Below are 14,259 nucleotides of genomic sequence, written 5' to 3'. Positions count from 1 at the left end.
AATATGGGCAAATGAAGGAAATTGATCAACAGGGTGATCAAATGAAGATGCTTGTTTGTACACATTGAAGCAAGGGCACTGTGTTCAACATACAAGTGTACCTGTATACAATGCAGTGGAGGCATTATTATAGGTTATTTTACAATACACATACAAACGACAACATCACACAAACATCAACTACATCACACCTGCCCAGACCCACATGCTGACTGACACCACCATCTCAAGCGCCCGCATCACTCTCCGCCACATGGCCTCAATCGGCACCATCTTGTTTCTTTCTCTCTGTTGCCCACACACTTTCAACATTTAGATAACAAAGCATTTGACCTTTCCACTGTGTTAACAACGGAGGTTTGGTTGATTTCCAGTTTTTTTAAGTATTCGTTTTTTCAAGATGATTGACGAGAAAAGTATCGTCCCAAGCCATTGGGTATCTCACTACACCCCCATTTGCCATGTCTTGAAATATGCAGACAGACGGATTAAAAGCACATTTACATTGTAATATTTCTGACAGACAACTTTCAACTCCACCCATACCTTTCCAGAAGGCATGGATTATTGATTCATAGTTAGTTTTACACTTAAGACATACATGAATCTGCTGTTGTGCTGTAGAATTTTTGAATTTTGTCTCCTCTAATACAATTCTATACATTAGTTCATACTGGATTAAGTGTACATTTTAGTTAATTGTAATTTTGTTAGTTAGGTTCCTCTCTCTACTCTCGCCCTCTCTTCTACTCTCGCCCTCTCTTCTACTCTCTCCTCTCCACTCTCTCCTCTCTTCTACTCTTCTACTCTCCCTCTCTTCTACTTTCACCCAATCTTCTACTCTCCCTCTCTTCTACGCTCTCCCTCTCCTACTCTCTCCTCTCTACTCTCGCCCTCTCTTCTACTCTCGCCCTCTCTTCTACTCTCGCACTCTCTTCTACTCTCTCCCTGTCTCTACTCTCTCCCTGTCTCTACTCTCGCCCTCTCTTCTACTCTCACCCTCTCTTCTACTCTCTCCCTGTCTCTACTCTCGCCCTCTCTTCTACTCTCGCCCTCTCTCCCTCTCTTCTACTCTCTCCCTCTCTACTCTCTCCCTCTCTTCTTCTCTACCACTCCTCTCCCTTTCCTTTCCTCTTTACCTCTCCTCCTCTCATCTCCTCTCTCCCTTCCCTTCCCTACTCTCTCCCTCTCCTCTCCTCCCTTACTCTTTCTCTCCCTTTCTCCTCCTCCTCTTATTGATGAATAGTCTCTGTAATGGAGGCTGGTGTGAAGCCATTCCATTAGTTAGAGTGGGGCTAGATGTTTTGGTGGCAGTTTGAATGCCACTGTGTGTGTGAGTGTGCGCGTGTGCGTACATATGGGCATGCATGCCTGTGTGTCTTTGTAGTGTAATAGTGTGTGATGTGTGTGATGTGTGCATGTGTGTGTGATCAGCTCCCCCACTAGCACAGCCCTTTTGCTTATAGTCCCTTTTACATCCTATCCTGCAGCATTCTCTCTGCAGGAGTGGACACACACACACACACACAGTGGCATTATGGTTCAGCAGTAAAGCTCAGATTGATGCCCTATAGGGTGAAGCTAAAAAAGGATAGCTCTAGGACTACCACAGTTGGGAGAGATTTGATTGTTTTTTTCTTCAAGTCTTGTATAACAGCCTCTTCCTCTCTCTTCCTCTCTCTCTTTCTGCAGGCAGCTCCTCCACACCAGTAATTTCAGCAGCAGCAACGGCAGCACGGAGGACCTGTTCCGAGACAGCATCGACTCCTGTGACATCGACATCACTGAGAAGGTACCGTAGAGATACGTTGTGTTCTGTTTAATTCTATGGAAGGGACTGCCATTTATCGTGTCTGTCTCTGTCTGTGACCGTTCCACTACCTGCACTCCATTATATTAAGGTGAAAATTGATGGGATACTGATTGTGAAATTGATTGCATTGGCTGCTACTGTCAAGAGGTGTTCTGCTGTGAATCGAGCTGAATGGCTCGAGCTTGTTGCTGATTGTGCTGGCTGAAGTAAGGACATTGGATGAATGAATATATAACAACATCTCTTACCCTCTCTCTCTCTTTCACTCTCTCTCGCCCTCTCCCCCCCCCCCCCTTCTCTCTCTCTCCCTCTCTCTCCCACACACAGGTGAGTTACCTAGAGAAGAAGGTAGCAGAGTTGGAGAATGACACGCTGATGAACGGAGATCTCAAGTCCAAGCTGAAGCAGGAGAACACACAGCTGGTTCACAGGTAGGAGATTTACACACACACATGTATGCCCACCCACCCACGCACACACCCACACGTAGATACACACAAACACATACACACAAACACATGTACGAATGCACACACACGTTCATTCTTAAATATATATATATATATGTGTGTGTGAGCATTTGTGCTAATGTTTCTGTATGTGTGTGTGTGCATGCGTGTGTGTGTCACGCATAGGGTCCACGAGTTGGAGGAGCAGTTGAAGGACCAGGAGGCGCGGGCAGAGCAGAACACAGAGGAGGAGCAGAGACGACACCGTGAGGCCTACAGCAAGATGGAGAGAGACAAGAACACTGAGCTAGAGCTGCTACACAACCGGTAACACACTTACTTCAATCATTTATACACTGCATCATAGATACTCATATTTACATGTATGCGTGTACACAAAGGTGCTATCTATAACTTAAAAGGGTTATTTGACTGTCCCCATAGGAGAACCCTTTGGGTTCCATGTAGAATCATTTCCACAGAGGGTTCTACATTGAACCCAAAAGTGTTCTACCTGAAACCAAAAAGTGTTCTGCCTGGAATCAAAAAGGGTTCTTCTATGGGGACATCCTAAGAACCCTTTCTTCTAAGAGTGTAGTCCATAGCGCTAGGTAGATAGCATAGATTAGGCCTTGAGCTAGATACTGAATCCAGACCTTGAGGTCTCTTTGTTAGTGGCCTTGTTTTGAATAACCCGGACATATGTTAAACATGGATGAATTATCATAATGTGTTTCCTCTTCTTCCCCTACAGAGTCCAACAGCTAGAGGAGGAGAACGGGGATATATCGGTGAACATGTGCAGACTGAAGTCTCAGACAGAGAAACTGGACGAGGTATGTGCGTGCTTGTGTACATATCATCCTCAGAGACACAGTAGGCTACGTTTAGTACAAACACACGCTCTCACTCATGCAACTCCAGTACTACTATCGCTACACAGACAGAGACCCCATCAACAGCACGTGACCAATTGCCACAGTCACACACACACACACACATACACGTTTGGAGATGTGAAGGCTACAGCTGGGCTCATATCAACACCTCTTTTTCTAGCCTGCCTGGTGAAAACATGCAAGGGAGTTGGCATTACTGGTCTGCGTGATCAATTAATTGTGTGGTTGTGTGAACAGACAGTCACACTAACTAATTACTATACTATACACTTCAGGTTGCCTGACGACTCAAACTGAATTATTTCGCTGCTCTGTCGTTCACCTCATACTTCAGTCTGAGACTGCCATCGCTGAAGTCATTTGTGGTGACGTCAAAATGGGGGGCGTTGTACGAAGCAGAGTCATCAGCGATTTGATTGTATCAAAGCCAATGACGAATTTTCAAACCTTCGCTTTACCGATGTGTAGTCTGTCTCTAGCCCAACCCATTGGTTTCTGGAACCAATCACAGTGGCTAGAATGTTGTTCCGTTCTAAAAATCATCGGGGAGGGACTCAGATCCAGACTCATTGCGGAGAAGAAACTCATTTTTTATTTTTTTTATTTCACCTTTATTTAACCAATTTTTTTAATTACATTTTTTTTTCTCATTAATATTATAGTTACTTTTAAGGTATGTGTCCTAATGCTTCTTCTTACAGGACTATTCACTGTGCATTATTAGACTGACTGTGTTCTTTCTTACCGCATACATCCTAACAACCCAATGCCTTATTCATACTGTGGGACCTTTATTGTGTGAACACCATGTGACTTTTATTTTGATGAGCTACTCTGGAAGGTTGGGGGCAGAGCCGAGGTTATTGGGTAATCGGGGTCAGTTTTGAGATTGAGTGACTCCACCCTCCCCAGCTTGTTGCATTATTTTGCCTCTCCCTAAGCTGTTGTACTTGGCTTATAGGGCCGCCCCAGACTGCACTGTGCTGGCTTGGGGCTCTTCTATTCACATTGTCCGTCCCAGCACGGCTCCAGCAACTATAGTGGATGCGTAACCAGTCCAGCCCAGAACAGATTGCCTTGGCTTTGGTCTGTAATGTGAATCAGGCATATGTTTGAAACACGATCCGTGCTTCATTCTCTGTGCATCATCACATGTATTCGAATGTGTCTATACGTGTGTGTTGTCAGGAGAAGCAGCGTATGACAGACAAGCTGGAGGACACCAGTCTGAGGCTGAAGGATGAGCTGGACCTCTACAGGAAGATGATGGACAAGCTGAGGCAGAACAGACACGAGTTCCAGAAGGAGAGGGAGGCCATGCAGGAGGTGGGAGGAGGGATAGCACACACACAGGGACACACGCGCACACGCGCACACACACACACACACACACACACACACACACGCACACATGCACACACACGCACACATGCACACATGCACACATACACACACACACACACACACACACAAACAAACAAACACACACATGTACACACACTTATGCACACTTTTACATGTAGTGTGAAATGGAAGCTTATGATGCCTCTCCTACTCTTCTAAAATCTCTAGTAGCTGAATGTTTGTACAGAATACATTTTCACATAAACCAGCCTGCCCACTGCATCAGACTGGTCTACATGGCTATCCCAGGTACTCTTTATAACTACACAGTCTCCACGACAGCTACCGCATATCATCCCTGGTTGTCTCCCTCCTCCTGCAGCTGATTGAGGACCTTCGTCGGGAGCTGGAGCACCTGCAGCTGTTCAAACTGGAGACAGAGAAGCCTGGCCACGGCCGCAGCTCCTCCTCTGGGCTGACGGAGTTCAACGCCAAGACCAGAGAGATGGAGCTGGAGCACGAGGTCAAGAGACTCAAACAGGTGGGCTTGAGAGCTAGTGGCTAATGCTAACTCTGTATGAATGCATTGTTACTTCCTCTTTTGGAGTATTTGCTAGGATTTAATTGGGCAAGAGACTCAAACAGGTCGGGCTCAAAAACAATATTTTACACAAAGTGTTTTTTGTTTTTTTTACACACGTTCCCCCTCAATTCCACCTCTAAGTATAGTGTATGTGTTTGTATATGCCACCACTATATGCTTTTGTGCGAGCTAACAGTGTTCCGTGTGATAGTCTAATGCTGGGAGTACACTCTCAACATAGAGAGTGGCATACACTGGTCATATCTACCTACAGTGCGTCTTATCTACTATAGGTTTGTCCTTTTCGACTTCTTAGATAGTGTGCCATTTCTAGGTGGTGAATACCAGTGATATCTGTCGGTCAAGGGCAGTGAAATGATATTGTTAATGTTCCCCATCCTTGTTACGAGCATCGGACCGAGTATAACCATGAGACAAGAGATCAAGATGAAAGTGTTTCAAAGATGTCCTCTCAGACAAGGCAGAGGCTCTAATGCTGAGACATGCAGTATTGCGGTATCTTCATGTGTAAAGATTTGATATTCTACTGTAGGCTTCTTTCTTGCCTTCGGTCAGTACACTCTGTCAAACTGACAGTAACGCTAGGAGAGTAGTGCCTCGCCTTGCCTGCAGCTTTCATCTGGATCTGTCTTGCTCTCTATCTCTCTCTTCTTTTTCACACTTGCCTGGTGGCCGTCTCTGCTCAGCTGTTACATTTGGCAAATGACAGGAGTGGAATGTTAGCTAAAAAGTCTGGTACCCAGACTACACAGACACACAGACAAGTAAACCATTTTCTGCAGTCACAGGCTTTGATTCAAAGTTTAAACTACAAGGCTGGAAGAGAAACATTTCTAATTGGTGTCAGGCAGATATGCGATACCCTTTTTCTCTTTTCTCAACACTTTTAGATCAAATGGTGCTTATCTGAAAACTCCTTATTTAAAACACTCATAGGTTACTTTTTCAAATCGGTTATTTTATTAATGGCACTGTTTCATATTTGAGAAAGGGATCAAAAGGGAATGCAGATCAGCTAGCTGATGTGATAGTATTCCAAACAGGGATGAATGAGTCTCTTCCCTCTCATGTCTCCCTGTGCTCCTCTTTGCTCCTCCTCTGTGTGTCCAGCGGTTTGTCTCGCAGGATTTTCCTCTGACCTCTGACTTCCGCCACCTCGTAGTATCCGCTGGGGCACGCCTCCGTCACGGTCAGACGGTAAACAAACCCACTGTTGTTTCTTGTGAGCTTTAACCTTTGACCCCTCCCATTAACCACAGCATAATCATCACCATACAGCGCCTATAGAGCTTCACCCCCTGTCGACACAGGGCGCAGTTTGTGCCATAACACCGTGATAAACATAATAACCCGTGTCCTGTCCTGTAGGTGTTACTGTAGATGTGGTGTGCTGTGTCGGCTGCTGTTGAAATCGAGAGATGGTTTGTTGTGGGTGTATTTGTGTGAGGCTTCAGTAGTCTAATCTAACAGGCCTTGCCTACTGACACAGTGTGGATGAAGTGGGGCGCTTGGAGAATTGAGATGAATCTCATCAAGCTGTGGACTCCCTCTAAACCCATCGCTTCAGTCTGTCAAATCAAGCTATGATACTCATCTCGCTCTCTCTCTCTCTCTCTCTCTCTCTCTCTCTCTCTCTCTCTCTCTCTCTCTCTCTCTCTCTCTCTCTCTCTCTCTCTCTCTTTTCTCTTTTCTCTTTTCTCTTTCCCAAACTCCCACCCTCCCTCTATGTCCCTCTCCTTCCCTCCCCCCTCCACCCAACAGGAGAACCTGAAACTGAAAGAACAGAACGACGACCTGAATGGTCAGATCCTCAGTCTGAGTCTGTATGAGGCTAAGAACCTGTTTGCCACACAGACCAAGGCCCAGTCGCTGGCTGCTGAGATAGACAACGCCTCACGTGACGACGTGAGTTTTTCATTCATAATGCTAATCATTTGATGATTTGATCATTTCGGAGTAACCCTGCAAGAGTAACCCTAATGATTAAGGTCATAGTACGCATGGAATTTAGACAGTAGGCATGTATGTGATGAGTAACCTTGCCTAAGACCTGAAGAGTTTCATTCTGCATGACATCAGGGTTAGCTGGTATAACCAGATAATGGCACCTCCATATCTAATGGTAACATCACATTGCTTTGATATTTCTCCACAGTTGATGGAGGCCCTCAAGGAGCAGGAGGAGATCAACTTCCGCCTGCGGCAGTACATGGACAAGATCATTTTGTCTATCCTGGACCACAACCCCTCCATATTGGAGATCAAGACCAACTAGAACCCCCCTACTAGAAACCCACTACTAGAACCCCCACCGGGAATGGGGAATTTGAAAGGGAAAGGAAGACTAGCCACGCTGGGGCCTGGGACAGCTAGACATCATTGCCCCCTGCTGCCCCAGGAGTGGAACTGTGAACTTGGGTGTAATCATTAGGCACAAAACAGAAGAAAACAGACTGAAACTGGGAGGTACTACCGGGACTTGTTCAATTAGAAACACTTGTTTTTGTGTTCTGTTGCAAAACGCTACGGTCTGGCCTAATGAATACGGCCCTGTTTTCTCTCAGCGACTGGAGCTATAGTGGATTTTCTGTGTTGACGACTAAAGGGAGTTTTGGTACTTCACCGTCGTACTTCTGTTCTATTCTGTGACTCATCAACAGATGTTGGTATCTCCCTCATACTCCTTCATGCACTTTCTTCTATGTTCTCTATTGTTTCCTCGCAGCTTTATCTTTAGTCTAAAACACAATCGAGATGAATTATTACTGGGGAAAATAATTATACTGGGCAGGTGCTTTGAATAGGTAGGGCATTACTGGTTGTTGAACACTGGATATATGTACTCTAGTGGTGTATGTAGAAACAATGTGAACAAAAACCTATTCACCTGCAACAGTGTGTGTTGTAGCCATTGGGGAATAAAGGAACAGAGAGAGGCTGGCAGATAGCCACACAGATATCTTTAGCTTCCAGACAACCCTATCCCCACTGTTTCCTTAAAGTGGATCTGTATTTGATCGCTGAAGACCGGTATGTGGGTAGAGGCACGTTGATGAAGAAAGTAAAGCAGCACGTGTTTCTGTGAATAAGAAGAGTGACAGAAAGAGATGAAAGGAGGGAGAGAAGGAGCGAGAAAGTGTTGTACAAGCATCTCCATGTCGAAAGGTGTTGGCATTGACTGAAGAAGATATCAGTTATGTGAAGTGATAATGAGAGGCAGCAGAACTTGGTGTGATGGAATGCTTTCAGGAGGATGGAATGGCTTTGTGAAGTCAAAGAAGGAACAGATTAAGTGTATCGGTCAGTACAGTACAGAGGAAGAGAAGAGAAGAAGGCCTTCCTAGGGAACTCTGAGATGACAGTACAGTATGATCTGTGTAGAGTAATACCGTATGATAAATCCATATTGTAAATTCTTAACTAACACAGTGAGTTGTTAATTGGCTGGTTAAGAATTTCAAGATGCCAATTCCTCTTAATCATGGGTTCCCATTCATTATTTTCTACTCAGACATTCTGTAGTAAGTCTGTCTAAATAAGTTGGTTAGACCCGGGATATCTGCTATGAAGGATGTCCCATTGCATTAAGCTGCTATAGCTACCCACACAAAAAACTATAGTATACTATGGAATAAATACTATAGTATTCACTGTAGTGTTTTTGCAGACTTTTTTTCTGACTTACGGAGTCCGCAAAAACACTGCAGTGAATACTGTAGCATTTATTGTAGTATTTACTGTAGTATACTGTATTATACTGTAGTATTTACAGTTAACTAAAGTATAAATACTGTAATAATAGAACACTGTAGTGTATACTATAGTAATAATGTATTGTTTTTGCGGTTTGTAGTATTTACTGTAGTGTTTTTGCAGACATTACTGTAGTATTTACTACAGTGTTTTTGTTTTATTATCTTTGACATAGAAATGGAGGCTTTCTCCTTCAGGAAAGCTACTGGAGAAATACCAAAAGAGCACATTTTCCATAACCTGTAGGTAGGACTGGGGTCTAAACAGATTGTTCAGTGCTTCTGCTCTTTTCTATAACCTGTAGAGAACACACTATATGGTCTATACTTGGCATGTAGGTTTCTCACTTAAGGGTGGCACAAATTGCGACATGGGGGAGGGGAATGGGCAGGTTATATGCAAGTAAGATACTGTAGTATTTACGACAGTGCTTTTTTATGGCTAACACTACAATATTTACTATAGCACCTACAGTATACTATAACATTACATAGTACTACTGTTCACATGAGTGAGGGATACTACAGTGTGTAGTATAGTATAGTACAGTTTACTCTAGAATTCTATAGTAAGTACTTTAGTATTCTATAGTATAATATAGTGTTTTTTTATGTGGGTATTTGCCTATATGCTTTATATTTCTGTGTCGGACATTGCCACTCCACTCTCCCTATATCCCTTCTGAACTAGAGACAAACCCTGCCAGCACACAGGGCTGTCAAGTCAACAGCATAACAATGTACAAGCACATGAATGTAACCCAATGGATGTGAATGTACAGAATGCTTAATGCATTCTGCATAGAGATAGATACAGTATTTATCTCTATGTTGTTCCACATCTCAATGTGTTTTATGAATTTCCTCTGGGTGTTAAGCCATGTCAGTGTGGCTCATTGAATCATCCCTATCATCTCTATATAAGATCCTGTAGTATACTGCGGTATATTCATCAGAAGTTCACTTACTGTAGACTAGAGTTTGGTACTAATAAGACTGGAATAGCAATCATACTGGAGTCTATACAGAGTATATGGGTAGTGTTTGCCCTTTGGCTAGTATACTGTAAATATCATGAATGTCTCACGTATCTAACATTCTCTCTGTTAAAACCTAATGTTTTTTTGTGTACAAAACTACATTTTGTTGAGACAGTTTTCAAATGTCATACAGTAGGCCTTTGCTGTACTACTGTATTCGAGAGAACGTTGATAGGCAAGGGGGATAATCTGCTGTAAATTAAATAGCTCTAAACGTACATTTTGCTTCCTTGCACAAAAATATGTTGTTTTTTCTTCTTTTTGCATGTTCTCACATTTTCTGGTATTCGTGCCTTTAAAACAGTATATAGCTATGTTGTTTAGACAACGTAATAATGAATATTTTTACTGTTGCTTTAAAATCTGTGTCTGAACGATGTTCATGACTTGTAAATGTTGTACAGGATTTGTATTGTGCCACTCACCACACTTTTACTATTTTATACAGTTCTATCAGGAAATGGCCAGGTAATCAACTCTAGTTAATAAAACTGTTACAGCACAGGTTTATTTTTATTTATTTATTTTTGTACTTTTTACCCCTTTTTCTCCCCAATTGGTAGTTACAGTCTTGTCTCATTGCTGTAACTCCCGAACGGACTCGGGAGAGGCGAAGATCGAGAGCCAGTCCTCCGAAACATGACCCTGCCAAGCCGCACTGCTTCTTGACACACTGCTTGCTTAACCCGGAAGCCAGCCGCATCAATGTGTTACAGGAAACACTGTACAACTGGCAACCGAAGTCAGTGTGTATGCCCCCGGCCCGCCACAGGAGTAGCTAGAGCACGATGTGACAAGGACAACACGGCTGGCCATACCCTCCCCTAACCCAGACGAAGCTTGGCCAATTGTGTGCCACCTCATGGGTCACCCAGTCACGTCTGGCTGCGACACAGCCTGGGATGGAACCCGGGTCTGTAGTGATGCCTCAAGCACTGCGATGCAGTGCCTTAGACCGCTGCACCACTTGGGAGGCACAGCCCAAGGTTTTTTATTTAAAAACAGATGAGCGTTGGGGGAATATTTAGGTTAACACAGAAACAGAAAAAACTATCTATGAATGCAGTGTCCATTGCTTTTCAGGTTGCTTTGGTTTCTGTGTCCTTTCAAAGTATGTTGATATGGTTTCCCCCTGTCTTCCTATACACTAAATAAACTGGTGAGCAATACTACTTTTCTCTATACCATACCAACCTGGCACTACAAGGTTTACTTCTACAACCTTGAAAGATTTACTTCACACAAATTTGATATTGAGATAAATTGAGAAATGTCTTCAAATTGAGCTTTGACTTCGTCCTCATGTAGAAGCCCTCTTGTCGTTTGAGGAGTTGTTGATCATTGGCATCCCATTTCAGACAGTGCAACAGCCAATCAATCACCTGTTGAGCACTGTCACAAAGTTTCACTTGCAACGTTTTTAAATAAACTCAAACGTTTCCCATTCGTTGGCTCCTAAATACTTCCTAACATAATGTTCTTCAAGATATTGAGAGGTTGGGTTTTAAAGTGCACAAGGGGTGGCATTGTGGCAATAAGAATGGCTTGAGCTTGTGATATCTTGTTATTTTCTGTTACCTAGTTTCTGTCGTCCTATTTCTCTACCACGTACCACTGTTACGCATACATTGAAGCACTGTACTTGCATGTGGCTGTAAGTAGGCTACTACTTATGATATGAGGTCTTATCTGCAATTGTGATGTACAAACAACTTTAAGCTGTAAATAAAGAGATTTGCCCTGGCATGATTACAACCTGATGAATGCTAATTTCAGAAATGAAAATGTCAACTTCTTACAGTATGATGAAAGGAATACTCTGTCCTGTTTTAGGAATAATAATGTTTGCCATTGATTCAGAAATGCAGTAAAACAGGTTTGCTACAATTGATCAAATGTGGGATTTCCTGTATAGACATAACTCTCTAGCTGCAGTGTGCCTGATGAGGAGCCTCTATCTATGCTGACCTAAATCTCACAGTCCTGAGAAATGACTTGTGGGACCCAGAGAATTCTCAAAGAGATGGAAATGATATGGTTCAGTGTACTTCAACACATACATTAAACCCCTGATTCACACTGTCAATTGATTTAATATTATGATGGTGGAGTGGGGAACTAAAACTTGTATTATTTGCATGATTCAATACATTGTCCTACAGAGAATACATAGGGTTGGATTGAAAACAAAAACCCGACACAGTACAAAATAATAAACCAAGCAGTAACCCACGTGGATGTCAGAACAGAGGAGACTCCGCGGTGCGCTTGACGTCATACACCGCATTCGAAGCCCACCGGAGGTACATGTAGATGAATTGGTTAATTAGCAATTTACCTTACCTTGATTGTATTTTTATAATTGCCCATTCTGAAACCCACGTTTATGTAGTTAAATTGGGCTGTTGAGTTTACATGAAAGGGGAAAAATTATATGATAATTGATGCTGGTATAAAGTGAGTTTTCTAGCCAGCAATCGACGTTAGCTAACTATCGAACAATCAATCTATTAGCAACCGGAAGACTTAATTTAGCAACGTAATAAAAATAAAAATGTTCATGCAGAATTTTGTTGTTAAATGTAGCTAGCCTATTGCTGTATTCCATGTTGTCAGTTTAATTATTTGTGAAGGAGGACTTGCCTCGACAAAATTTGTGGCAGAAAGGTGATATCGATAGTGCAAGCTTTCTCTATCTAGAATGATGCTGTGAAGAAACATTTATTTTGCAAAAGTGTCAGACGTTATTAGTCGTGCTTGACTTGGACCGATATAGGTGCCGGTACTGTTTATATTTTGGTGCAGGAGCTCTACCATACTATTGAACAGGAGCTCAGGAACTCAAGCGTATAAAATAAGACGTGCAGCTACTCCGCTCTGGCGATCTCCTGTGCCAAAACCATTCCAGAGAGAAAGCTGATATATTCCTGCCCTGGCGCCACAGACCCTGTTCCAGAGAGGAAGCTGATGTATTCAGGCAATGGTATACTGGACCCTGCTCCAGAGCGTAGGTACAGGCAGGCCTATTCTTCCAGGTATAGGTGGAAATGGAGGAAGAAGTCCAAAAAAAAAACACAGCCGTTGCCGCCAGCCTCACCTCTGCCACCATATGAGGAAGAAAACTGGGAGGAGGAGATGGGAATCGTAGAGACGTATGGATTTGCTCCATATGGTAAAGAGGGGGAGAGATAGAGTGGGGTTTGGAATTATTGGATCTCTTGATTAAAAATGAGGCAAAAATACAAATACTGAGCTATATTGTATGAAAATTGTTCTTTTATACTAATACAATTGCTCAGAGAAGGGAGAAAAAAGATGGGGTCAAAATGATTGGAGCTGCTGTTTTCAATACTCCATCACCCTCCCCTTTGAGAATAAGGAAACGGAACATTTTTCTAAAATGTTTTATGAGATTGGAGAACACGTTGGGAGGGAACTTAGACCATTCCTCCATACAGAATCTTTCCAGATATTTGAAATCCTTTGTTTGCGCTGCACTTCCCTCCTCAATTCACACCACAGGTTTTCAATGAGGTTCAAGTCCGGAGACTGAAATAGCCATTGCAAAATGATGATTTTTGTGGTCAATTAACCATTTCTTTGTGGATTTTGATGTGTGCTTGAGGTTATGGTCTAGCTGGAAGATCCACGTGCGGGCAAGTTTCAGCCTTCTGGCAGAGGCAACCAGGTTTTTGGCTGAAATGTCATGATACTTGGTACAAGATCCCCAGGACCACTGAAAGCAAAATAGTCCCGTAACAATCGAAGATCAACCACCATTATTTTACAGTAGGGATGAGGTATTTTTTTGCATATGCATTCCATCGATGGCCAAACCGGTCGATCCCGATCTACTGGTCGATCTCCAAGAAATTCCTAATCGGTCGCCTTGCGTTCCTGTTTTTTATTATTTATTTGTTTCACGCTGTTTGTGGTAGTTGCTCTTGATTTAAGGTTCCCTGCGCGCCGGGAAGTCGACGTTTCATGTGTCTGAAGGTACAAACTCCGCGTACCCAACGAGCCCAATCAAGTGCACATATAGGCCTACAGCTGGCCAATCAGATAACTCTGATCACCGTGCAGCTTCCATGAGTCCACAGAGAAGCCTGAGCATCATTTCTTTCTTTCTGATGAGAAAAAAAATGCTTCTGTCTGGGAAGGTTCTCTTCTGCACAACCAATCCAGTAAATGGGGAGGAGGATTTAAAATGCGGTGCTGCCTTGTAAATGTCCAAAAGCAGATGTCACATCCTTTATTTGTAGCACTGGTGCACCTAACTTCAAAAAGAAAGGAGAACCAGACAAAATGTAGGCCCACCAGATTTTTTTCTATTTTGTACTGCATATGACTGTCGTATC

The 14,259-nt window shown here is 43.0% G+C and overlaps 1 protein-coding gene across 3 annotated transcripts in view; it reads left to right on the top strand.

The window, feature by feature from the left end:
- LOC139370372 (rab11 family-interacting protein 4A-like) overlaps positions 1 to 11,656 on the top strand; it is a 35,947-nt gene extending 24,291 nt beyond the window's left edge. Inside the window, exons 6-14 of one of the 3 annotated variants that reach the window (XM_071109812.1) lie at positions 1,693 to 1,792; positions 2,141 to 2,244; positions 2,449 to 2,589; positions 3,017 to 3,098; positions 4,350 to 4,487; positions 4,888 to 5,046; positions 6,220 to 6,306; positions 6,871 to 7,014; positions 7,265 to 11,656. In XM_071109812.1, coding sequence (XP_070965913.1) covers positions 1,693 to 1,792; positions 2,141 to 2,244; positions 2,449 to 2,589; positions 3,017 to 3,098; positions 4,350 to 4,487; positions 4,888 to 5,046; positions 6,220 to 6,306; positions 6,871 to 7,014; positions 7,265 to 7,384 — 1,075 coding nt within the window. In that variant the 3' untranslated portion in view covers positions 7,385 to 11,656. The remainder of the gene's footprint in view (positions 1 to 1,692; positions 1,793 to 2,140; positions 2,245 to 2,448; positions 2,590 to 3,016; positions 3,099 to 4,349; positions 4,488 to 4,887; positions 5,047 to 6,219; positions 6,307 to 6,870; positions 7,015 to 7,264) is intronic. The other 2 variants (XM_071109814.1, XM_071109813.1) reach the window with 2 other exon arrangements.
- The last annotated feature ends 2,603 nt before the right edge of the window (positions 11,657 to 14,259 follow it).

Source organism: Oncorhynchus clarkii, chromosome 17 (assembly GCF_045791955.1).
Source record: "Oncorhynchus clarkii lewisi isolate Uvic-CL-2024 chromosome 17, UVic_Ocla_1.0, whole genome shotgun sequence".
NCBI classification, from domain to species: domain Eukaryota; kingdom Metazoa; phylum Chordata; class Actinopteri; order Salmoniformes; family Salmonidae; genus Oncorhynchus; species Oncorhynchus clarkii.
The sequence above is the reverse complement of the archived record's forward strand: the minus strand, read 5'-3'. Positions and strand labels throughout refer to the sequence as shown.